We start from the raw sequence: 26418 nt of genomic DNA on the forward strand, positions 1-26418 counted from the left end.
GATGCTAATAATCAGATCTTACGTGACACATTATTAGACGACCAGGTACAAAACAATCGTAGCTCTTTGTAGTATGATAATATGTAACGTGCTGCTTAAAATGAAATAATTAACCTACATTATTTATTTATTTGTTTATTAAACTCTTGTTTTCTTAATTACATTATTGATTGCTGAATTACAATTATGATGACAGATATGATATGCAAGTTTTAAAAAGCATTTAATTTTTTAAACAAATTTGTATTTCTTCTCTTTTTTGACATTTTGATTGAAATAGATTGATTTGAGTTTATGATTAAATAGAATGCTACTAAAAATTGAAATGAAAATAAAAAGAGATAAAATAGGCACTGAACTGTTCTATTTATTTATCCTATCCTATTTATTTATCTTCCACATATGAAAACTAATTTAAAAATATGATTACAAATTTTGCATTATAAACTCAAGATAATAATTAGTATTATAAAAATCACGTATGAAAATAAAAATGGCATAAATTACATCGAATATTTTAACCAAATTTGACCATTCGAACCTCAAACATAAATTATCTTAGACTTTCAGTCATTACTACGAACGGTTCGAATGCTCTTACGCGGCATAATAGGAGACAATGCCTCACTTTTATTTTATATTAAAACATATATTAAAACATGGCAAATTTTTTCACATAATCAGACAGTCTACAACAAAAGAATAGCATTTTTCATAGCTCGAGCCGTCTAGTGGTACAGACGTCAACTCGTAAGACTTGACAACTTGCCCGTCATGGGTTCAAGTCTCGAATGGACCGTGCCTTCATAAGTAGAACTGACTTTTCTACTATAGGTTATCACTAAGTCACTGAAAGCCAACCCACTGAAAACCAAGCCAAGTACAAGCAGGCCTTAACCGACAATGTTTGTTGTGCAAAAGAAGAAGAAGACGAAGAAACTGTTGTATAGCTACGGCGACACTAGTACAAAGTCATACGAGTTTCAATTACTGTGCGAACTGTCCCCTTGTAGCAAGTTGATTTGCTTGCTCAATTCCTTAATGTTAACCTATAAAGACGATCACATTTGCACCCTTAAAATCATTTAACCATTAATAATGTTGATATACATGTATGTATCTTCATTCATCAGGGCATAACACAAAAATCGTCTTGATAATGTTATTATGCGCTCTGTTATATTAAATAAAACTAATAACTTATAACATTATCTAAACTATGCCGCTAATTATCGTAATGTTCATCCTAACAATAAAAAGTGAAAAGTCGACTAAGCTGTCAATATTTGTTGTATGTTATACAAACCAAGTTAGATATTAAAGGGTTTAAAAATAGGGGTTTCATGCATGTGTTTTTTGGTTTAAGAAAGTGTCTTCCGTGTATTGCACATCAAAGTAAAAAGCTTGTCAACTATAAAGCGTTCAATTTTACAATTTCGACTGTATCTGCACGGAATGTGTCAAAGCTGGCATACAGCGTATTGTTTCCGTTCCTTATGAGCAATGATCTGGAGCCGTTCCCAGATACACAAGTCTTTTGCGTCGCAATGACCAAGCTTGACATGACAAAAAAACCATACAAACACCAAAGGTCAAACCCTTCTCGAGTGGAAAAATCCATTCGATTTTTCGCAGCTTCGCTTGACTGCATGCAACCGGCACGAAGTAAGACTCACCGGCACGGCCCCCGAATATTGACACTTCTTTTATATTGCGCGGTCTTATTCCTTTTCTTAGCATTCAGTAGTGCTTCTCCAAAAAACGAGTTGTTCGTTCCAGTGGAGTGACAATTTCAACTATTATTGAACGGTGAAGCTTTAGCTATTTTTGGGAGGAGATCTATGGCCGCGGTATTTTTGAGTGTTGATGGAAAAAGTACGTCAAAGACGAACGATAAAATACAACACCACCAACTATATTCAAAAACCATCTCGACACATGCTCGATATGAAACTTTCCAGCAAGAAAGGCATGAAAAGAGCGACCAGAACGGCGGTTGATGTTTTTACCCGAAAAAAAGTCCCACACCACCAGCGTCAGGTGCTAATAAACGATAATTGTATTTTTGCGCGATTCAACCAAACATGGCGCTTGTGGCCGTAGCTTCCATCTTGAGTATCTGCGTCCCACCGAACAACACCAGCAGTCCACTACGAATGGTTACCCCATGTTTACCAAAGATACTCTCTCCCACTCACCGGCACAGTCTCGCATACTTCGAGCAAACGCCGGACACGATCTCGTGAGTCGATCATCCAACCATGGCATGGTCCGTAAAGCCACGGGGATGAGAGGGTTATCTTTGACCAAATATTGTCAGTACCGGTGGCGGCTCTGTATCCAAACAAAGCCTGCACGGCCGCAGCGGGAACGGCGCACGGAGGCGTGAAGGTACTACGCTTCCTCGCACCCAGGGGATCGTTCATGATTCGACCCGATGGATGATGCTGTTAATATGAACGATACGGTTGGATTAGCAGCTAAATTAAATCGCACCAAAAACCGCATCCGGAGGCTAGAACTGGTCGAGTTTGTTTCTAATTCTAATATGATGAGTAAACTTTATCGGATCGTTGCAGCAGTACAGCGGCTTGCTTGGTAAATAGTAAATTAAGTCGTTGTTGTCTTAGCATCTTGCTACCATGCTGTTCAGTGTGTGATTTGTAACACCAATCCGATCATGTGATCTATTTCAAAATTACATGGGACTGTTTTTTTAAAATTGAAATAATATTTTCATGTTATGTAAATATTTTTAATTCAGACAGAAATATAAAAGGTACACATTTTCCCAAAATAGACATTTACTTCATAGGGAATGGCTGTGTTAAGACGTCAACGCGTACGATCAAACAACACACTAGTCATGTGTTCAAGCCCCGTGTTGGCGGACACTGGACTGACTATCCTGCTATGGGAAAAAATACGAAAAAACAGCTCATTAGTGATCTTGATCCCCACACCGTCAACGGTAGTTACTTAAAAACAAGAAGATGAAACTTTGTCTCTCGAGTTTACATCATGTACCACTTATGTATCTGCTTGCAACCTACCAGATACGTAACTGTTCCCTGCGTGTTTTGAGGATAGACTAGCTGAGTGAAACACAGTTTGATCGAGCTATTTGGTTTTAATATAGCAAATATTCCACATTCAGGAACAAGATAATGTAAGAAACTACGTAATATTTTCTTATTTGTTCCTATTTTCCATTACAACTTGTGATGAATTTGTGATATTCGAGAAAACAACTCGAGCAAAGAGCTGCAGCGGTGCAGGCTTATGTGCTATAGTTACAAATAATTGTTTCTATCCAGAATAAATGTTTGTTACTGGACGATGTTTTTACATGCCATTAACTGTTTTAGGCTTTAAAAAACTTATCCGACAATCTTCCAGTTTACTGATATCTTAGCTTTCCCTAACCGAAATCTCAGTTAAACAATTCATTTGTTATTTTTGGCCGAAATTTTCGGTTAAATAGGTTTAATCGAGATCATAACCGCGATCTTAGTTGTACGAGTCTCGTTTATTTTTAACCGGGATCCGGCAGCAAATTTTAACAGTGAAGAAGTATTAACTAAGAGTAACCCAGCGTGCTGGGAAGTATATTGGTTGATAACCCATCGATAAGCCAAACTGTGACAATCAGTTTGATACTACATCAGAATAAAACAGCAGAACAACAATGACAAATCATGTGCAATTTGGGAGCATTTGCAAGCAATTGACCTTGGAAAGTATTTTTTTCTACCATTATACTCGCCAAACATGCCTAGCTGGGAGTAGCAAGATCTTTCATGATTAATATTTTATCCGATCGATTGTCATGATCTTCTATTCGTTCATTATTCGGGGTTCATGGTAGCAACTTACGACCACCACTACTTATGTTCTGTATTGATGGCAAACAATGCTAACATTTAGACTCCTAGTACAAATGGAATGATTTATTATGGATAAATGGATCTCTACCAATTTCAGCCGATCACGAGCTCCAGTCCTCTTTGACGATGGACTAAACGGACACATCCTCGAAAGAACATACTTCTCTAAAATCTGCGCGTTACGATCCTTCCTTTCGCCGTCTCGCAAACAGGACTTGGTGTTTGTCGCCTGAGCTGCCACTTATCGACGATCGTCAACAATGTGGTGTTGTTCGTAATTGATTTTTGTATAGAATTGTTTCATTCTTTATGCAAATTACTTCAAATCTTAGCGTTAATATGCAATAACATCTTACTGACCTAACATTTTCTCCTTGTAATTACATTACCCTGAACATACACAGTTCGCATATATTACTTTTCAAGATTTATCCTCCCTGGAGTACTGAACTGAAGCCACTAATGTTTTGTGGTGTCTTCAGTGGTGTATTGAAATTTGATTTGACTTTGATTGAGAGTTGTTATTTGATTTAAGATTACCCGTGATTGACTCTCGTGGCCCCTTTCCCTTTATGTAATGATTTATATAAAGTTGATATTATGTTTTCATAACCACTCCAACTCTAGGTGCCACCAATTTTATATTACATGATATTTACAAATCATCTACGATTTAAAAATGTGATTGTTGTGATTGACGAACATTATCAGGTGGACTTTTTTTTAATTTTAGATTACATATTGAACATAATTTTTTTATATTAAAATATGTATAGTTCTTCAAAAGCAACATGTAGCAAGATGGATTTATGCATTTATGCAATAAACACTTTTTTTTCTTGAATGTGTGCACATCAATGAGCTGCTTTTCTACTTTCTGAATATAAACCTTTATTTTGTAAAAAAATATGTTGAAATAATTTGTCCACATCATATTTTTCCGACACATACAAAGATATGTACATCTCTACTTTAAGACGAATTTTGCAATAAATTATAGTAACAAATTATGTAAGCTAAAGAAGTTTTTTTTATTTCGTTCCGTGATAGCATCGAATACTATTTCTACTTTAAAAAAGTTGATGTTTAAGTTTTTTAAAGTGTACACAATTGTACATGAAACAAGTTGCAGCCGTATTAGTTAAATATTGTGTATTACCCGTTTCTCGAGTTTGCTTAATCATAGGATAGAATCTTTCCACAATTTTCCAAAATACAAACAATAATTTGTGCAAAGTTTGTATAATAACATTTATTTTGTATAAAAAATGACTGATGGTACAGATTTCACTATGTTCTTCGTGCGTTGCATTCCTTTATTCTTCACACAGTTTACACATGCATTTACATAATCACGTTGAGCATTTCAATTTGTTGTTGTTTCTTTTCTGTGCCGTCACATTTAATGAAAAACTTAAATGTATAATAAGCAGATCTGTAATATTCGGTGCATTTAGTTTTGCACCATGTCTTAAATTATATTAATACAAATTATCATTCGTAGTAGTTAATAATATTGATGTAAGTAGAAATAATGATTTCAAGATTCAAATAAGGTTTTGCTTTCAAGCATTCTTAATTAGTTATGTTTTTAATAATTTTTTTAAGTATTCGATATGAGTTATTAAATGGATCAATCTTTTTAATTTATACTTAGACTTGACTTAAGAACATTTACAGAGATCATTATTACAGATAAATAAACAATAACAACAATTATTATTACAATTTACACAATTTGTAGAATGTTGACTAGAGTATGTGCAAAACATTCAATTAAAACTCTTGTTCGTTTAATTTGTTATTATTTCTCATCAAAACAAAAAAACACTTGTTCATTTTCCTCCCCTCTAACACATATACAATTGTTTATGTGATATAGTAAGAGCAATTAATACAAATATGAAAATATGAAAAATTTATCAAAAGTGGTAAAAATCTGTTTTAAAGTTTCGCATAAAAAACCATCGCAATTTAGATACACGTATTGTTTGAACTTCAGTCACATGTAGCTGTTTGTCCCGCGCGCCAATAGTGTGTTATTCGGGGTTGCGGAAAAGGTGAAAAAGTGGAGCTTTTCGCCTGCCCGGCTGTCTGGATGAAAGGATTTGAGTGCATCGCAGATAGCGCATCCAGCCGAAAGCCAACCCTGCCGAATAGATGCGTCATTCTCACTGCAGCGGGATTTTGTCACTTAGCCTTAGCCGTCAATTGCCACCTCGATGAGTGGAGCCCCAAACACCCATCGACACCGTGGACGACGTGGGCCCCCTGCTGTATCGCACACCCGGTTGCGGGAAAAACTCTACAGCAAAATCCACGTTCCCATACAACCTAAGCATTAATGCGGTAATATACATTCAAAACGACAATTTTTCCGAACGCGCTAAATCCCTGCGAAAATCCTTGCCAAACGGAACTGCGCTAACTGCGCTTTAGTGCTTTCCATCCTCCCTCCCACGGTTGTTTCATGCTGCGCCACGCTCGACCGCTGATGTGGGGTGCAATTTTCCATCGACGGTTTGCTTTCTTTTTGTACATTTTATTTGGCTTTCAATTCACCACGCCCGACAGGCGAGCGTCAATGCATGGAGAATGCACGAAAACAAACAGCTTGTGTGTATATGCGTGTTTTTTGGTTATTTCACTTCAATTTATGGTGTTTTGCATTTTAACTCCACTCGCAAGCTTTCAAAAAACCAAACCGGTGCAAATGGAAAACCCGCTCAGTTTCGGGACAAAACCTAAAGCATTTATTTGGTGGACTGTTTGCACACGTTTTGGTTCACGGTTTTCCATCCGCAAGCAGACGAGTATGGGCGATGATTCCATTTTCCGTTATTGTTGCTACCGTCTGTTTCGTTGTTTCTGTATTCTTTCCCTCTTTCATTCCCGAGACGTGCGCTCGGTCGCTGTCCGGAAGCCAGCATAGAACTGGGTAAGCCGAATGATAAAAAACATAAATCACCGCTGATCGCCGAATGGCCATCGAAACTAAATACGTGGCGGATTGTGGATTGCTCTCGTAATGTGTTTCGAAATCCGACACAGGACTCGACTTGAACTGCATACTTGAACTTTTTTTTTTTTGCAAGTCTGCCAATAAATACACAAGGGTAGGATGTAGATGTATTGTATTGGTGTATTTTATGTTGGACGGAGCCCAAAAGATGCATACGGTGTGTGTGTACGTGTCTGTGGAAATGCTGTTGTGTGCATCGGTTGGTAATAGAAGCTTTCGGATGGTCGTTCGCAAAGACTTTGCCGTGATTTACGAGCGAAAGGAAATTTGAATAAGTAATGCAGCCAAAAATGAAACGTTCATATTGTATTTTCTTGTAGTTTTCTGCTCACGCTACTTTAACTGATGTGTGATATTGACCTTCAGTATTGAGCCTTTTTATTTTTAAATGTGTTTTAAAATATTAAAAATTACTTTAATTACTGGTATTAAAATTAATTCCTTGTTTTAAAAAGACGTAACATTTGCAAAGCGAATTATACTGCTCATAACTACAAGTATTTTTATGACAATTGAATGACATTAAAATAATTAATTTAACTTGAAATGAATCTCTTTCTTACGAAGCTTCATAGGAAATAAACATTTTTATGATCTGGTTTTAAATTTACCTAATTTTTTACTTGGTAACAGAAGGACAGTAGGCAGGATTACGCAATGAATATTGTTTAATTTAATTCTCGCCAATAATCGCGAATAACAAAAGAATGAGTCTCGACGGAAAAACAAAGCCTTTACATTAAAAAACCATACAACCATAATCGTCAGTGAGGCAGTTTGCCCTTCGTGCGAGATTAATCTTACTCGTTCGAAGTTGCTCAGACACGCAACTTATACGTATAGAGAAACATCTTTGTGTCTCTTATAAACGCTTTATTATTAAAATCAAGAGTAAATGTTATTCGAGAGCGTAGGTAGTTTTGTACGGTGGAACAATTTCAATATAATTTGTCTGCTTAAATATATACGACTCTCTAACAATCAAACCATATTGTCTCCTTCTCTGTCGCATTTTTTCAAAAGTAGTTGCGTATTTCAAATTTATGGAAAATTTTCTCTAAATAGCATATAGCATCATAAATCATTTTCATTGAAATCATTTTCAACAATGGTAAAGTAACGTTTCAACTCAAACGCTCAAGAATTCATTCACTTTGTAGTAACATTAAAATCGAACATAAAACTATTTGACAAAACCATCTCCCATCGCCACGTGGCATTAAAATTGTAAGAGCTTTCACAAATGCGTGTGGCTTTGCTTTGCGCTACCCGGATCTTGCGCGCCGCAAACCCGTTCCCTACACGAGCCACTATGGAAGAACACCGTTGGCCCCTTTGGGATGGCCACCCTCAGGCCGCACCGGAAATCTGTTGATCCTTGCTAGTGGCAGTGGCGCCACTGAATGAGGAAATATCCTTCTCTTCGTAATCGCCGTCTCTCAATCTCCCGAACCGTAGCAGCACGGCAGCTATGTGAAGCTGGTGAAAAATGGCCCCCGGAAGGCGAAAAACGGTTGCCGCCCGAGCGTGGAGGGTTTGCCTGACACAAGAAAAAGAAAGATATTTGCATCATCACTCACGTCAAACCGTGCAGCACCGTGGAGCACCGAAATGGACCACGGGTTCGGGGCGCGTTTGGCTAGAACAGGTCTGCTACACCGACCGAGACACAGGCGGCAGTGGCGCACACACGAGCCACTGTTCAGGAATGTTACGTTCGACGGTGCAACCCATCAGTCCTCTCCGCTGCATGAATGGATGCAATGAAAGCAACAAGAAGCAGTCCGGACCACCAAATGCAATAAAATAAAACTACAGTGAAGGAAACGAGCTTTTTGTTTCGAATGAAATGGCGCAACGATTGCGAAAGGAAATAACACCGTTAAGAGCAAATAACACGAACAACCAAAGAGCATCACGAGATGATGATGATGATCATGATGATAGTGCTGGTGCTGCATAAATGCGTGGTAGCGAAAAAAAAGAATACACCGGAAAAGCAAACGTAAAGCTAAAACATACGATGAGCTCATTTTTCCTGCGCTCTGCAAAACGAACACAGCGTCTAAATGACAGTGTGAAAAAGCTCTACTTTTCCCCCACACAGACGAAGTAGCAAGAGTCACGGGAGGAAAATAGTATGCACTTTTGTAGCCAAGAGAGGCAGTGCATTTGCGGGAAAAGGCAGCTCTCCCGAGCTGTTGCGCAGTCGCACCCGTCAAAGGATGCTGCGAACGGCGAGAATGTAGCTGTCCCGGTTACGCGCACGTACAACAGCTACCAATGTGGCCATCTTGCGGTTTCTTTCGGCTAACCGTTTGTAGCTACGCCTATTTATTTATTTCTATACCGATTCTGCCTCAAGCGAAACAGAGAGAGAGAGAGAGAGAGAGAGAGAGAGAAAGAGCACGCGAACCACTCTGTTCGCTTTCGCTCGCCCCCGCAGCAAAGCACACCCTTTTGCGAAACAATGGACACGCGAGATTGATGCTGCAACTCAATCCTTTGTTGACAGGCACCGTGCTTACAGCTGCACACTTGCTCGGTGCGGTGTTTTTGTACGGAAGTTTGACCAAATAAATCGCGCGCTTCTACTGTTGGTGTTTTAGTGTAATCCATTTTTGGTCGAGCTTTGTAGCTTCCTCCACTCCGCGCGCCAAGCGTCCCGGTGGCAAACACTCTAACTCACGCTTACCATTGCGAGAGTGTGCCACACGGTTATCTCTGTTGCTCTCGTGCAGTCGCGCCTGTGCTCAGCCCGTTACAATCGTGCGCGGATCGTAAGGCGGTTACTCGCGGTGTTCGAGATTTTGCCACAGACTGATATCCCGCGTCAGACTCTATCCGGACGACGCCCGACCAGCTCGTCTTTTCGGCCGCCGTGTCTCTCGTGCGAGTGTGAGGCACCGTCTTAGCAGGACCGTCTCGCTGCCAAGCTGCCAGCTTAAACGCCACTCACTGCAGCACTGCCGATCGCAACCGTCAGCACAACTTTGGCTCGCCGTGCTGTGGCGCACACAACTTGGCCCCATTGCACGCCACCATCCATCCGCTGGCCACCGTCGCGGCCCTGCCCCAGGGTGGGCGAGTTTTGATAAATAATTTGCTCCTCCAGTCCATCGTAATGAATTTAATTTGTTACTTACTTATTTAATTAATAAAGCCTAATTAATAAGCGTGAGAAGTGTGCTGCTCGGCCCGACGCGACCGTCCAAGGGTGTACAGGGTGGGGAGGAGTAACTGTTTGTGATCGAATCCCACATTCCAGTGCCGTACGTGCGTGTGATTTTTGTGAATGTGTGTCTGTTTATGTGTGTGTTTGTGCATGTGTCTATGTTTATGCATCTGCAGTGTGTCGAGCTTTTGCTACGAATTATCCACCCTGAAGTGATTTTGTTTTCAACTTTCTCGATTAGTTCCTTGTTTGTTTACGTTATTGTGCAACTCGCAGGAGAAAAGAGGCGTCACAGGTGTTACTTTCAAAGTATGTGCGTGTGGTTTTATGCAGCATATCGACACTGTGATACGGATGCTCTGGTGTGACAGTGATGTAATCCAAACGACTTTATTTACCAGGACAGCAGTTTTAGCAGTTTTTTTTATCAATTCGTTTCATCCCTTCAGAGTAATTTTAAACGAATATTCGTCAACAACAAAAACAAATTATTAATAGCAGATTTTTGCTGTGAATAGAATGTGACAACCCAATGGCTGAGCTTAATGTGCAACCCAAGTATACGATACGACAAAACCAAGCCCTTACTCATAGTGGATAAATACGGACAAGGATAGCAGCGGTGCTTATATCCTAAAGAACACAAAAACAGCCCTCAATACAGCTTCTGTGTGGTGCACAGGATGTGTGCAACAGTCGATGACCATTGTTCTTTCGTATGCTAGACAACAACACTTCCGCTTCGCAAGAAAACAATCGGTCAAACTGTCGGCGCTATCGATTCGAAACTTCTCAGCAAATATGCTGAACAATCTTAACGCAGCCGGATTGGGTGGTGAGTTTGCCAAAAATAGATGTTCTGTCTTTTATATGTGATCCTTGTTTGTACTTAGTCGTATCACAAATCAGCTTATTGTTGCAATTCCGCGTTAAGAATCTATTATTACGTGTTGAGTGTTTGAATCTCCTTCTGTCATGTGTCATGCCAAGAAAGTGTTAAAAAAGAGTATTTTTACTATACAGGCGCACAAAAGAAAGAAAAAAATAGAACACATATCTCTACATTTATGATTCAATTACTTATACAGCACATGCCACAGCGTGCACTATGAGGTATTCCATAAGAATTGTTTGAAAGCTAAATTTATTCATAATAATATTAGTACAAAGTCTGCAACATAACAGATCCACAACGTCTAGAATACAACAATGTTTTTTTTTTGTAAAGATCACATGTCTTAAAATCCAATAATAGTTCAAACGTTAGTTGGAACTCAATTAAAAAAAAACTTTTTTGTTTGCTTTGCCAAGATATAAATCATTTTAAGTATCTTATTGACTTATTGACAATTGACAAAGATATGACTTATCTGCACGTATAATTTTTTGCAATTTGTGGCTGGGCAATAAATAAAAAACATAATTTTACACTATGTGTTCTTAAATATTTTATCATGAAATATTTTTAAAAATTCAAAACATAGTTTTAACCCAATATTGTAGCTATTGTAATGTTGGTTATATCTACGATTCTTTCTGATCATTTATCACATTCACATCACTTCTTGATCCTCTAAGCTTTAATTTAAAATAATATTTTGTATCATTTAGGCGTAATCTTTAGATAATAAGCTTATTTCAAATCCGAGACTTGAGAAAAAAGCGTATAATGCAATTACCAATATTAATAACTTTCTAGTATTGAAACTTAAGCTTCATTTTTAAACAGTGTTTTTTGTGTAATTGGTGTTCTGCTGGACAGATCATAGTTTGGAGAACACAATGTAAAGTAACTATTTGAAAATTTAAAAAAAACAAGCCTCGTACGACCTCACTCCGGGAAAATATTGTTTTAACTCCAATTTATTGAATCACTTAAATCAAACGATGCCATTAAAACCTTTGCACCCATATCCCGCGTACCAATGGTTTAGTCAATAGTAATTGTTCCAACCGTTGCATTTGTATACTCCCATGCCCATCTTAGCACTAATTGCATACGCTCTACCATCGTCCACTATTCGCAACAGTAAATCGTATTATAAATTAAGTTCCCAGCTTCATATAGTGTGCATATAAACCGCAACATCCCATCTCGGCGAGCTTGCGCGCACGCCTAACAAAAGCGTTAAACCGCGACACTATCAAAATTTGCATACGACCGCGAAACGAAACGAAACACTTCCAATGCACTGTAGCAATAGCTATTGCTAGTTTCATTACGACACACATAAAGCACCCAACACATACACAATTTACGACACATTAGCGGCCATGCATAATGCACCCCACAGCGATGGGAGAAAGGGGGAATGAATCGTAAAGCGTATGAAGCTGTAGGAAGGGATGGACCACTAAATGAGAGGGGGAAAAAACTTAATCGAAATCATTAGGTCCACCGCCCGAGGGTCTCTCTGGTGTGGTCCAATCGAATTTCAAACCACATTACATTCGCACGTGAGTAGAGCCCACTGGAGCCGCTTTATAGCTTCTCTTTTGGCACCTTTATCGGGTAGAAGCTCCTACTAAAAGTGTAACGCTTAAGCGACCATCACTGGTTACACCAGCGTTGTGTTAATTTGTACTCATAAAATGATAATGAATGGTACCATCGTAATTAAACGGTAAACAATTGAAATTATGATCGTTTAATTGAAACATCATAATTGAAACCCCCATGTCATATGATGGGGTTTTAAAATGTTTTGTATTTGGTCATTCACCTGCATTGCAGATTATGATTTTCAGCGCTTTTATTACCAATAGCGCTGAAAGCACAATGAGCCAATAGTTTCGCACACATCGTAATATTTAAAGTAATGGGTAATTAATCCCATCCCGCGGACCCATTGAACCATATTTTTTTTTATTAATTTAGCTTTATGATTGATCATGCATGAAAACAACTAAATGAGGATGAGGATTTTGTTTAATTCGAGTTGTACTTTCAGCGGATTTGTACGTGAAGCTTTAGTTATTTTAACATCGTAACCTGTTCACAAGAAAAATAATGTTGACATTTGTCAATTGACTTCAGTATAAGTTAATCATTTTTTAACACAACTCATTTGTAAGTTCAAGTTACACCAAACACAGATACTTTAAAATCAAATGTTTAAAAAGTTTAGCAAGAATTGAGTAAAAAAAACATTCTAAATTTTGTTCACAAGATGATCTTATCCTTTAATTGATCGCGCATTGAAATATGGCAAGAGTGTACGAATTAAGAGAGTTTTTGTTTGTATTCTTTTTACTTTTTTATATTTTTTATGAGTTTCGTGGTACTCTTTTCGGCCAAACTTAACTTATTTTTATTATAATATGTTATTTAAGACACAGTGTCTTCATGCCGATCATGTCTGTCATCACTACTGAGACTTATGAGTACTAAACACATAATTGAAAACAGCCTTTAAAAGCCTTTTTAAAAACCTATGCAACTAAAAATAGCGAATCGAATGCAAAATCAACGCGTGAAGCTGTGCAATCGATTCTGTGAAACACTGATTAACGTAGGTACGCACATTTCATTGCTAAACAATATTCCCCAAGTAGCTTTCTAGGATTACGTAAATGTTTCAGAAGACAATAAAATGGGATTTTATTCATTCATTTTACAGTTGAAACTATAACACTTTGCAATCCGGTTCAATTGTTGGAATTCAAAACCAGCTCCAAATGCCCTTCGACGAGATACAAAAATTGCTAATAGCATAGAAGCATTCACAGAAAAAGATCTTTCTTGAATATACAACATGGCTTTCTATCCAGAGCTTTTTGCTTAAAAAAAACACCAATTCCTACCATCCTGCCACACCGCATAGAGATGGGCCTTTTTCTACTCAACCAGCGTGCCAACCATCGCCAACCAACCCAAATGGTACCACTAAAAGACGGTGACGATGGAGCCGAGAATGAAATGGTGATAATGTTTAATTTAATTTTATTAAAACCTATTTTCACGCCATCGAGCGCCCGTGGAGTCGAGCAGACGACCCGTGTGCCAAACCACGTTTTACGATCGGTGGCGCTGGTCGTCGTGTCGGCACCGTACACCGTTTCGGTTGCAGGATGGAACGGGTACGCTGGGGTGGTACGTGGCATTGTCGCGAATCTCAAACCTGTGTCGTGTGCTACTATCGATCGAAATGGATTGCAGGTGACTCCTTCCCTGTGCCAAACCAACGGAAGCAAGTGAGCGCTGAATAGACAAGAAGCTGTGGAAGCTTGTGGAAAAGTCGGTTCCATTTTGTCCCATGTTTCAGGACACTGATTCCGCTCGCTCTCTCTCTCTCTCACTCTCTCTCTTTCTCTCTCTCTCTCTCTCTCTCTCTCTCTCTCTCTCTTTCTCTCTCCTTCACTCGCACACAGACTCGTTGAATGCTGCAGTACAAACTCCAGTTGAGCGAAACTGAAGGACCTCGAATCGATTTTTCGATGAATTGTGGCAAATTGCACTTCATTGCAGGCGTAAAACGTGAGTGTTCGTAGTCAAATGAACAGCTTGCCACTCCGACCCTGTCGGTGAAGCAATGGTAAAGATGTGACAATGCTGTGAGGAAAATGGGCGGATATATTTTCAGAAAACTGGTGTCCATATGATTCGGCACAGTCAATTCGCGTACGTTTGCACTCTCGCGGAATGGATATCTGAAAAGTGCATTAGATTCGTACAAATATGCGAAAGCTTACACTCATTAGTGCCACTTTCCAATTCATTAGTGCACGTGTAATTGGTTCGTACCGATGAAATACAAACGAATGGTAAGGTTGTGCTTTAAGCACGGATGCGAACAGATGCACCTTAAATTTGCGTAGGCCAGCGCCTTTTTGTCTCAGTTAAAGAGAATACCTTTACATATAAACGAGATACTGCTCATGTTGGGGCATTGAGAAGTTATTTTTAATGTTTTTTTTTTACTTCTTTTGTTTACCGACCACAGATGGGACGGTCGACCTTTAAATATTTATTACCCACCCTTCATGCCCCGTTCGGCCTGTTTCAACGTGTCAAAACAAGAGAACAAGGGAAAAAAGGCTACAAAACTGAAAGAACTGGTTTACGTGGATGGACACCCTTGCCGACGTGGAGAGAATTCATATTTTTTAAACATTAATTATATCGATCGACCAGGATGGTTATGCTGGTGAAAGGTGGCGGTTTTACGCCTTTACGTCCCTCTCCTTTGGCCGTCTGGAGGGGTTGACAAATGGAATATTGGCTCAACTTTTCGCCGTCTTCCAGCATATACACACACAGACAACGCACTGATTCTGTACGTCCTGGTAGCTGATGTTTGTTGTCATACCTTACACATTACGTGCGCTAGACGGTTGCTGTATGGGTTGGACCGCGTTTCCACGCAACCAAAACAGAAACCAGACGTATAAGGGAACGCTTTCATAATTCAAAATGAAATAGACCCTGGGGAGCCGTCAGTAGTGGTTCGTTCCTGATGGAAGATGCGAACGGAAGGTCACGATAGAGGCTAATGGTAGTGGAGTGATTTTTACACGCAATCAGACATTGAGGTTTGAGGTTTGCGAGTTTGAGAATAGATTAGCGACTGAGTAACACTAGTTGTGACTGTTTTCGGTTGTGCAGGAATCCAAATTTATTGTTTACGTCTTCTAAAACTAGTTAAAGAGAACTATTGCAATCATTATATTGCACTATTGTCAAACAGAACTATTGCAACAACTATTTGCAATCATTTTTCACTATTAGCAATGGTGCAAGCAACTTGCATCTAGCTCCTTGTGGTTTTCATTACCTGCTTTTGTTCCTTTTCCATTGTTTAATTAATGATTTGCAGCTAAAAACGCTAAATAGGCTGCAAGACCTAAATGTTACGTCTTAAATATTTAGATTATTTTTAGTCCAATAATTGCTATACTTATATATAATATACTACATATATACTTATACATAATATACTACACATAATGTAGTACATTATATGTGTCGAATTAATGCATGTAGCTCAAATATATTAGACAACACAACCGATAAACGAAAAAACTAAACAAAAATATACCATATTTACCAATGTTGAACCCATTTACACTGAAAACCAGCTCCACTGAAATTATTTAAATTTCTATTTCATTTCTAAGCTCCATACCGTGAGAAAGACGCCCTAATTAAACTCTATTCTATTATTGTACATGCAGAGAGTAAAAGTGTAAACTAAATTAGCATGCACCTGTACACCTTCCGTCCCAGAATAACTCTACAAATTGTTGAACCCACCCAAGTGGTACAATAAAAAGTCAATCTAATTTTTCACACCAGCCCCCCAAACACGCTAATTTGAACCATACCGCTTTCCATTCAAAATCTAATTCATCAATCGATACAATGATTCTTCGAATGGCGGACGCTAAACACGAGGGCCGGCACAGGCACACATTCACAAACGCACAAAGCGTAACATCATCATAAAAGGGGACCAATCAAAGCCTAATAACTCATTACGCTGCGTGTGGCTTGTACGCATGAATGAATTGGATTTTTCTTCCCATCTTTCCGCTTCCACAACTCTGCGCGCTGTCTCCGGTGCGGTGGAATGTTGGAACGATCCATATTGACACATTCCATACCATGGTTCAGTTCAACAGCAGAGCAAAACTTGACGGTGAAATAAACACGCTACCAGCCAGACCGGACCGAGCTCCAGTAACATTGGTGTGGATGTACTACAAAGACAAGAAAAAACACCAACGTACCGTACCAATAGCCAATCAACCGCAGAAAAGAAAACAGTAGAAACAGAAGCGATCGCTTTGTGTGCTTCTCGTTAAAAATATCAGCCCCATGGTGATGTAGTGAAAACATCATCACTTCAGAAATCCCTGCAGCCCAGAAGTCGATGCTTCATCCATGCACTGCCTTTTTACACGTTTTCAATATAGGTGGAAGAGGGGGGAGTCTTACAGCACATAGCACCACAGCCACATCATGAGGGTGAGGCTGGTACCGCGAAGAGTGGTGCGCAGAAGCCCAGGAGCCACTTTGCTTGTTGTATTTATTTCTCAAGTTTCCAATAGCGTATGCTAGTTTGTCTTGAGAATGCAATACATGCAGCGCTCCGTTCCCTGGCCTGTTCTCCCTGGTATTTGAAGGTCCTCAAGCTTTCTTGGTTAAACTTTCATATGGGCTCCACGATATGAAGGCGAGATACGGTGGGGAGGGCGCTCACAAACGCTGACAAACTGCACCACAAAACGGTAGCCAAAATCGTATAGATGTGTTAAAATTAACACCTGCATATGAAGAGTAGCATAAAAGTGTTTCTGATACGTGTCTTCCACGAATAAACTTCACGAGCCTGCTGGATGGAGAGCCACGGTAGCTTTCCTGGGTCTCCTGTCATGGTGGAAGGACGGGAAAGAGGGGGAGGGGTGGCGGTCGGGTATACGAAGAGGCAAGGACAAACTAACAGAGAGAAGTAAAAAATCGAGCACACTATCTCACACGACTGCCAGAACGGATATCGAATCGCTATGGGATCACCTCAACTACCACCACCACATACGGCCCAGCGACTGTTTAGCTGTCGCGGTGTGATGGGATGTGACATGAGTCCGTTTAAAAGACTGTTTCACCCCGTTCGGGCTACCGGGTAAAATTGCTGCTACGGCAACATCGTCATCGATCCGGTCTGACGTAAACGGTGTAAAGTTGATGACAGTTGGCATTTGCTTGACTGTTGCCCAGGGATCGGTGATGCTGTCGAATGGGATCACCAGCACTGGTTGGCCAGATTTCGGTGAGCTCATGTTGTTGTGGAGCCATAGACTTTGACGGTTATTAAGCGTGAATTTTCGATAAAGCAAATAACGAGCATTATTGGGACAAAAGGCAGAATGTTCGGCAGAGAACACAAAACAGGAGTTGAACCTGGAGAAATATCAGTTACAAAGTTTATAGTACGTCTCAGTGCCTTGAAAAGGGAATTAGCTAAAAACTGATTTACATGTGCTGTAAACAAGTGAACGATCGACATGTTAATTCTAATGTATTTATTGTTACCTTATTTCCAATATAAAGCGAAGAATAATTTTAATCATATACTAAATCTCATATTGACAAAAGAAGAATAAAATTGCAAAAAAAAACCTTTTATTATACGATAGCAATGATACCAACAATAACATACAATAAAACAATAACGCTAGGAAGTACGTCAGTTCTTCGCATTGTTATAGAAATTGTACGATGTTAGGTCACACGCCTTGACAACTGTATTGCGAGATTTATTTATTTTATACCGGGTTTATATGGTTTATTATTTATTTATTATTATTATTTTATGTTAATGCTATTACTTATTAATTCTTTTTTTTTATTCATTATTCATTTAAATCGGTCAATTATCCAACTTTCACCGTTTTACCGACTATTGTACATTAAATAAAAAAAGCAAATGAACTGCCACAAATTTAAAGCAATTCTCAACTCCATATTGGCATTTTCTACTCACACGCTTTGTACTTTCAAAAGCACATGTTTTGTAAAACACTATTTAACGAAACAATTAGTGCAATCGAGTAATGCTTAACAGTTTACCATTTCTACCCACCCGCAGGTCCGAAGGAATGTGATCTGCCGAAATCGGGCCTAACATCCCTGCACGGTGCGACCGGATTCGGCCAGGTGCCCAATTCCGGCACCGCCGACAGCAACGGCAACCGGTTGCACGTTAACAGTGGCGCCGGTGGCAACACTGGCACTGGGGGCGGCACGGGCGGTACAGGTGGTGGCAACGGTGCTGGCTCGCTGTGTGAGCCGCACAACATACACCAGGATCAGGTAAATGTAGCTATACGGGGGGGTGTACCTCCCAACCATTCAACCCATTTCCCGGTCGGGCTGCCCAAGTCCCGACTGCTACTGCCCGAAAGGTGAACGACTTTGCTTACTCTCCACCAGAATGCTGACAAACATGGCGCAAAACAGAAACGGCACCGAACACGCTTCACACCGGCGCAGCTGAACGAGCTGGAGCGCTGCTTCTCCAAGACGCACTACCCGGACATCTTCATGCGTGAGGAGATCGCCATGCGGATCGGTCTCACCGAGTCGCGAGTGCAGGTGAGTACGCTGGGCTGGAGCCAAACCTTGCTTGCTTTCCCTCCATGTGAAGATAGTTCACAGCTACTGGCAGGCCACACCCTGGCACACGTTTCCCTCAGGGTTCACGAGATTGTCCCGGGACGTGCCTGCCTAAGGGAGTGCCGCAAAACCGTGCACCGTCATGCAGGGTTGGTGTTCCGTACACAATCGTACAGAGTTGGCAGCGAACCAGGGGCGTTTTCTCACACCCTATTTACCGTCTAAGGTTATTTACATAAATCACTTTTCTCGTACGAGGAATGTTTGAGGAGAAAAAGGCTGGACGACAGCTCGCAAGAACGAAAGCAGTCAAGATAAAAAGTTTGGATAACATGAAAGCATCCAGAACATTTTGACAATTTCCTCATCCTTTTTCCCCTTTGGTGCGGTTGCTCAATAATTGCTTTAGGGTTTGTTTACAGATGGCGTAGCTAATCTTTTTACACGGCCAATATTGTATCCGTTCATGTGTGAAATATTGGATAGAGTCTTTTGGGTTCATAACTGAACCAGGAGATATTTGCGTTATTGTTCTATTCGAAGTATTAGTTTAAGGTAATACATTCGGCGTCACCGTGGACATTGAAAACAGCTACCAGTGTCTGCGGTTGATTTTCCAGAAATTGCATCTAATTCGTCAATTTCGCGCCTAATTCTGCGGCTATGCGCTTCGATAAATCCTTACAAATGTAATAAATTTCTAGAAATTTTGTTCCCTGTGTGGCAAGAAATAGCTACACTCGATGGATGTTTTACACATGTAACAACGACATCAACATCTCCATCCATCCGCACCAGCAAAGCGCAACGGAATGTCCGGCCTTAGCATCACTAATTAACAATTAAATCGACCAAATGAATCACTTAGCTAATCCGTTTTCCCAGCAAGCAAATCTACTACCTCAGACATCCGAGATTAGTGTACTACATAGGTGTTTTGCTGTGGCTCTGACCACAACAGAATGGGACGGCGACGAGGGGAGCATAATTATTTAGCCCAGTTTCCATTTACATAAACATGATTCATGATACCTGTTCCTCCCGTTCCTACACGTTCGATTAAGCTACCGCACTTCGAGCCGTCTAATGATTGTCTGAGGAAATGTGTCCCGGGTCGGACAGACGACAATGCTGATTGTCGTCAGCATGTCTACCAGTAACAGTGATATCTGACACGTGTTAACGAACGTGTCGGGCAGAAGATTCTAAACTTGTTTAACCCTACTGTTACTCGAGCCCCAAACCATTCCATCGATTAGAGCCATGAGAATCGTAACGAATCCGAAAAGCATGCTTTTCTTACCATTCTTACCTCTTATCGTACGTTTCTACTATCTACACTTCGGTCGGTTTTTCTTCTGCATTATGGTTAGCAAGACCCGGTCTAACTTTCAATACGTTCTCAGTTCTACACATAGATATAAGTACATTGAGTATGATGCAAGGTCACTTTTAACTTCAACAGCCTAATTCCACACCATAAGTAGCATCATTTTTGATTGATGCATGTAGTTTCATTTTTGATAGAATATCTTTTAATTCAAAATTGAATTTACACAATTGTTCATGTTTAGCAGGTATTCAATAAGCTGTCTAACTTAAATTAAACACCAAATTTAAGAACACATATGCCATCTCATTATTTAGAACAAATAGGTGGTTTCACGTTCTTCTGGTTAGCTAAATTCTATGAAATGTATCACTTTGCTAGATTTTCTCCCCAGATCCACATTCTTCCCATATTCTCGACAGATTATTTTGGCAATACTAAACCATGCAACAAACCTTTAGATCCCCTTATCATCCCATAAATCAATCAAAGGGCTTCAACTTCATGAAACAAACTTTAAACAATCTGATCACGTTCTCGGCGACCCCTAGCATACATGTGTGTGTGAGTGCGTTCATACACTGTGCTGGATCAAATACACTCCTCACTGTGAGCCGGATGCAAAGGATAGCCGACCAATTTTCCTAAAGACAAACGCAGCGACAAAGCTCCTCCAAATCGCTTCCAAAATCAAGCGCACCAACTTTTTGATCCTGTCTCTCTTTGCATGGGAAATCCTACCGGAAAAAATAGATCCCCAACACCAAACATCACTTTTGCAAAAGGCTCTCTGCATCCGTAGCCAATGCCGGCAATCGAATAAAGTGTTTTCAAGGTTATTGCAGCGGCTTAGCTCGGGATCATGCAGATTGTGGACTCACCTCGCCGAGCACACCGAACGTACGCCTGTGTACGTCACTAAACGTGTGCCATAAAAGAAGATTTTATATTCACTTCACTCGCATCCCATACACGATGCCATCGATATGATTGCCGCTCGATAGGAGAAGGTGATTCAACAAATCGAACACAGTTCCACAGTGGCATCACACGAGGTGTGGGCAGAAGTTTTCACTAATCACACCAATAATAAAGTATCCTTTCAGTGCCACCAATCCCCTCCGAGATGGCCTTGTCGAAAGGAGCTGTTATGTATGAAACCCGCACTGAAACCGCACATGGAACATAAATTCCCCAACTTTACGCCTCCCCCTTGGCTAATGAACTTGTTTTGTGGATAGAGAGCGACAATACACAGTGCACGATGGTCCGTATGGTGTATACCTAGGAAAGGTAACACTACTAGCATTGTTTTTCCATTAAAACGTTCGGACTCTTGCGACAGTATTAAGCCGCATACACTGGTTTCCCACACAGTCGAACCACTTTTGGTTTCTTTTGATGGTAAAACTTTTGCTTGAAGCAAAACTGATCCTTTCCTACATTTGGGGTCGATGAATTTCCATGTCCCTAAAAACCGCAGCATTATCACCGTGTGGCTGAGAACAACTTTCCGACATGAATGCGTAGAAGAAGCTTCGATTAGCTTTTACCCAAACGATCATTTTCATCGTCTTCAGACGGAGTAGGAAATATAGGTATGAAATAATCATCCAATGTTTCCAAACGATGCTACACTGGCTACAAACCGTTCTTTCTCCTTTTCCGCAAGGATTCCTAATTCCGTCGCCATCGGGCACGAATAAGGGGAAAGAATTTTATTCGTTTTTTATGATATCATTATGAGTTTATTGGTTTGCTTTTATAGCATTGCGCCCAACTCCAATGGGGTTCGTTGTGCTCGACTGTGGCCACCACGATCGTCCAAAGAAAAGCCGCCCATTCACATTCGACGAACCTCTCCCGCTCCCCGACAGCGGTAGTTTGTTTGATGTGTTGATTGTGCACCAAACGTGCCAGTCTGTTCACAGCGGTAAGCAGCATCACAACGATAGAGCTATCAGAATGCTATTTTTTGCCGTCTTTGTAATTTCTTCTTTTTCCCCTGCGCGAAAGTCAATCGTAGAATGGAATTAATTCGAACCAATTTCCCTCGTCTTTATCTGCCCTACTGGAGATATGCGCACAGCCAGTAAAGCTACAGAAACCATTCGGAAAAGCACACGAAGGGTGGAAGTTGGGATTACTTTCACATTTTTCAATTGTGACCAAACCAATTAAAGGATTTGCGTTTCCCATTCGCAATGAGAATGACCGGTCGCCGGGGACAATGAACGTTTGATCTTACACATTTTACCCATTACATTGTAGTGTTATTACGTGCGATCAAACTGTGCACTTATGATCAATAAATTTTCTCACAAACTTTTGCTAACTTGCAAGTGCTGAAGTGTTTCAAGAATACAAATGCTGTATTTGTGATAGTTGATTATATTAATATGGCATATTTTGTGTCAACGTACATAGTTTTGTATAAAAAAAGAAAATAAAATCTCAAAATACCAAACATTGGTAACCGGATGAGTTAACAGAGTTTAACAACAAAACTACCCAAATTTACTTTAGCTAGTATTCAACAGCTTTCTGTTTTGCTTATTCCTTTACGTTAAACCTTTACGCCAAAACTCAAAACAACGTCCACAAACCGACGAAAAATACGCAAACAGCAGGGATCTTGGGAGCGATTTATGGCCAACCGAAAACCCCCCGGGTGAAAAGCAGCCAAGCCCATGCTGCCGCATGCAAATAAAAGAACCGACGTTGATCTCCTAGGGGGTCAACATGCACAAGCCGACCGGGTAAATCGTGAGAAATGATAGTAAACTCCTTACTTACCACGGAGCAGTACCCTCGACGACTTTTTTTTTGGTTTTGTTTCTCCTTACTTTACGTTCTGCTCGTCTGCACGGTTAGAGCACGGGGCACTCAGTAGAGTAGAGTAGTACCAGCGTGTATGGTAACTTGGGCCTGGTGAAGCTTCTGCCAATCCTTGGTTCTTATCATTCAAACCGTCCAGTGTGGAGGCCATTTTTTGTTGCCAGGCCGAGCGTAAACCCGCTAGTGGTGGTGTGCCACACTGGCTTGAATGTATGTGTGGCATTAGTTGTTGTTCCCCAAATCCCCACAATGTCAATTTATATGCGGAAATAATTCCTGCTCTTAATCCTCGAGCTGCCGACCCCGTGAGCTGGGCAGGCATCCGAAATCCCTGTGCATAAATAAATTCCTCCCAACGCCCAAACCATTCAAGCCGAGCTGTACCGTACCGTGATAGCAGAGCACATATTAAAGAGGCTTGGATATGCCTTAGTTTACAGCATATAATCATAGGTAGCGTCATGTAAAACTTACATTATTTTCGTAACCATCACCAAACGCAATTATGACGCGTGAGAAAAGTCGCCGTGCTATCGGGAAATGCTTTCGGGAGTAAAACACGTTTCATACGCCTCCGTCCCATTGCGAGGTCACTGTACGGTGGTTAATCAACTGATCCCAAAAATCAAACCACACGGCTGTCATGCCATCGCCTCAAACTCGTCTGAATTCAAACAACGCAACACGAGCGCACAGTAACGGCATGACAATGGCATGAGAAAGGAACCCACCAACATCAACAAAGGGACAATTCCTTAACCCAATCGTTGTGAGTGAAGGAATCCATCTGGGGGAGACTGCTCGAGCCGGTCTGTAATTGGATCGTTCGCCACCGATTCTACTGTGGTCGGTATGACATTTGATCTGTGCAATCCTCGAAGGGCGAAGAACACCGTTCCCTTTGAAGGTGATGATGATGCTGAAAGAGGGGGTTCGGGAAAGAGAGGTCAGACAATCGGACAGTGTGGACGAATTTCCAGTTTGAGGTCGATACAGCATTGACCGGTTTGGGGCGCGTGTGGTTTAACCGTGTGGTGGTCAGTGTGCGTCTGGTTTGAAAGTGTCTTTGGGTTCTCGCCCCGCGTGTTTTAGGATTGTTGCTGGTTTCACGCAAATATCAGGTTGAAGCCACCCTGTAGGATTGTCGAGGCATTTCAAAAGCAAAGCATAAACCGTATTGCAGTGCTAATTCGGAGGTGGTTTGGATCGATTATTATTAAAGTAGGCAAAATAAGTTATTTCTTTTATTATGTTTGATTACAAATTCACTCACCTGAGAAACCCGTTTTTAAGGTTTTCTTACTTTTTGAGCTATTGTGACCGTTTACCATAAGACACCAAACTTGTAGCGCCTTCTGCAAAATATCACTGAAAGTCAATCACTTTTCACGATCTAATCGAACATTCATTATTATTAACATTCATTACACCAATATGTTTCACTACAAGAGTTGTAATTGAATATCATCTGGATGACTGATCATGATATATTTTGAGAAACTTTCCCATAAGTTACGCAATTTTACTTACATACTACCAACTGTAGAACTTAATGTAATCTGAGATAAGGGAATGCAACGAAAAGAATACGGGAAAGGAGCTAGAAGCTTGCGATTTATTTTGCGCATATTTCTAATGCAGAAAGTGTCCTGGGAAAAAGAGATGTGGAAATTGACCTTATAGAAACATGCATAACATAGCATTGCTTTAATCATTGCTCATTTCTACCCATAGCAGTTCTCCCATTTTATGTCATTTCCAGACGGCTAATTCCTAGGACCTTTAATTCATATGTTAAAAATGCTACTGCATGACGAACTGTTCAAATTAATATAAATTCTCTAATGGTTCATCCACGCCGTAATGACACGTGATTGAAGCAGCTGTAATAAAAAGCGACTTTGCTCAGTCGCCTGCCATCTCTAATTCCAGGCGCATGATACTCTTACCGTGCCAAGACTTGTTATCTTGTTGCAATTGTATCTATTTTTTAATAATCTCCAAATTACAAACAGGTAGTTTCACCTGCAGGTTAAGCAATTTGGGAAAAAAATCTTTAAACTTGTTCTGCCTCGGGACTTATTTCATTCCCCTTTTGTCATGTCGCTTGTTGCACGCGCCATAAAACACACGGCCACGTATTTTTACATCTACATCTACCCGAACGCGTGAGTGTGCATCGTGTGCCATCGTGCGAACCCACCTCTGTAATGCGGAACACGTGGCGAAATTTAATATAAACGGCAAATAAACAGAAATTGATTTAGTTTTTTATTCCCTACTCGGGCATGTGGCTGCAATTGACAACTTGTCCACCTGTTATTTTGTGCATGCTGTGTAGGGGATGAATTCTTTTCTGTGTGTGCGTGTGTTTTTTGTCTTCCATTTTCTGCTCATCCTTGAAAGGGTTCACGCTGTGTTTTGCCCCGCTCCGGGTGGAACAACAAATTGTTGTAAATTTACACACAGCCATTGTGCGGAACCGCTGCGCTTTTTTGTGTGTTTTACCTACCCTATGCACTACCACCGATTGCAATAACATTTAAACACACTTTCCATTCAGGTATGTCAGCTAACGACATCTTAGTCCTTTTTCTTGACTCAATCTGGCCCGTCCCGATTTCACAAAGCCTCTCCTCCTCCTCTCCCCTTCTCCACCAATGAGCATGTGGTGTTACAGGTTACAGCAAATTCAGAAATGCTGTAATGATTTTAATAAATAATAGGCAACCCGCACCGACTGACAACGACTGCGGCAGTGTACAAGGAAAACGACTCTAAACCTCGAACCGCACCGTACACGACCCAGATTGCCGCTCGAATGGGGTACATATCGTACACACACACAATTTTCGCACTCCCATTCCCAGCCCCAGCAGATACGGACGAACGGGCGGAAATTAGCCGTGCAACTGATGACGAGCAAACAGGTCAAATGGGAGAGGGTGACGATTCGAAAAAGGGACTCGGTATAAGGCAGGGCGCCGAGCTGAGGCGCTAGAAATCGAATCAAAAAGTCATCCCATTTACACCGCCACTGTCTTACTT

At 40.6% G+C, this 26418-nt stretch overlaps 1 protein-coding gene and 1 long non-coding RNA gene across 8 annotated transcripts in view; both read left to right on the forward strand.

Moving 5' to 3' along the window:
* Positions 1-9398: 9398 nt before the first annotated feature.
* Positions 9399-26418, forward strand: part of LOC121592838 (homeobox protein orthopedia) — a 37303-nt gene continuing 20283 nt past the window's right edge. Inside the window, exons 1-4 of one of the 7 annotated variants that reach the window (XM_041914669.1) lie at positions 9399-10393; positions 10534-10919; positions 18652-18899; positions 19020-19181. In XM_041914669.1, the coding sequence (XP_041770603.1) occupies positions 10784-10919; positions 18652-18899; positions 19020-19181 (546 nt within the window). In that variant the 5' untranslated portion in view covers positions 9399-10393; positions 10534-10783. Of the gene's footprint in view, positions 10920-18651; positions 18900-19019; positions 19182-26418 lie in introns of all 7 variants that reach the window. The other 6 variants (XM_041914670.1, XM_041914671.1, XM_041914672.1 and 3 more) reach the window with 6 other exon arrangements.
* On the forward strand, positions 22069-22558 carry LOC121592840. Its single transcript, XR_006004699.1, has 3 exons — positions 22069-22130; positions 22301-22465; positions 22549-22558. It is a non-coding gene; the product is annotated as an uncharacterized LOC121592840 (long non-coding RNA).

Source organism: Anopheles merus, chromosome 2L (genome assembly GCF_017562075.2).
Source record: "Anopheles merus strain MAF chromosome 2L, AmerM5.1, whole genome shotgun sequence".
In the NCBI taxonomy this organism is placed as follows: domain Eukaryota; kingdom Metazoa; phylum Arthropoda; class Insecta; order Diptera; family Culicidae; genus Anopheles; species Anopheles merus.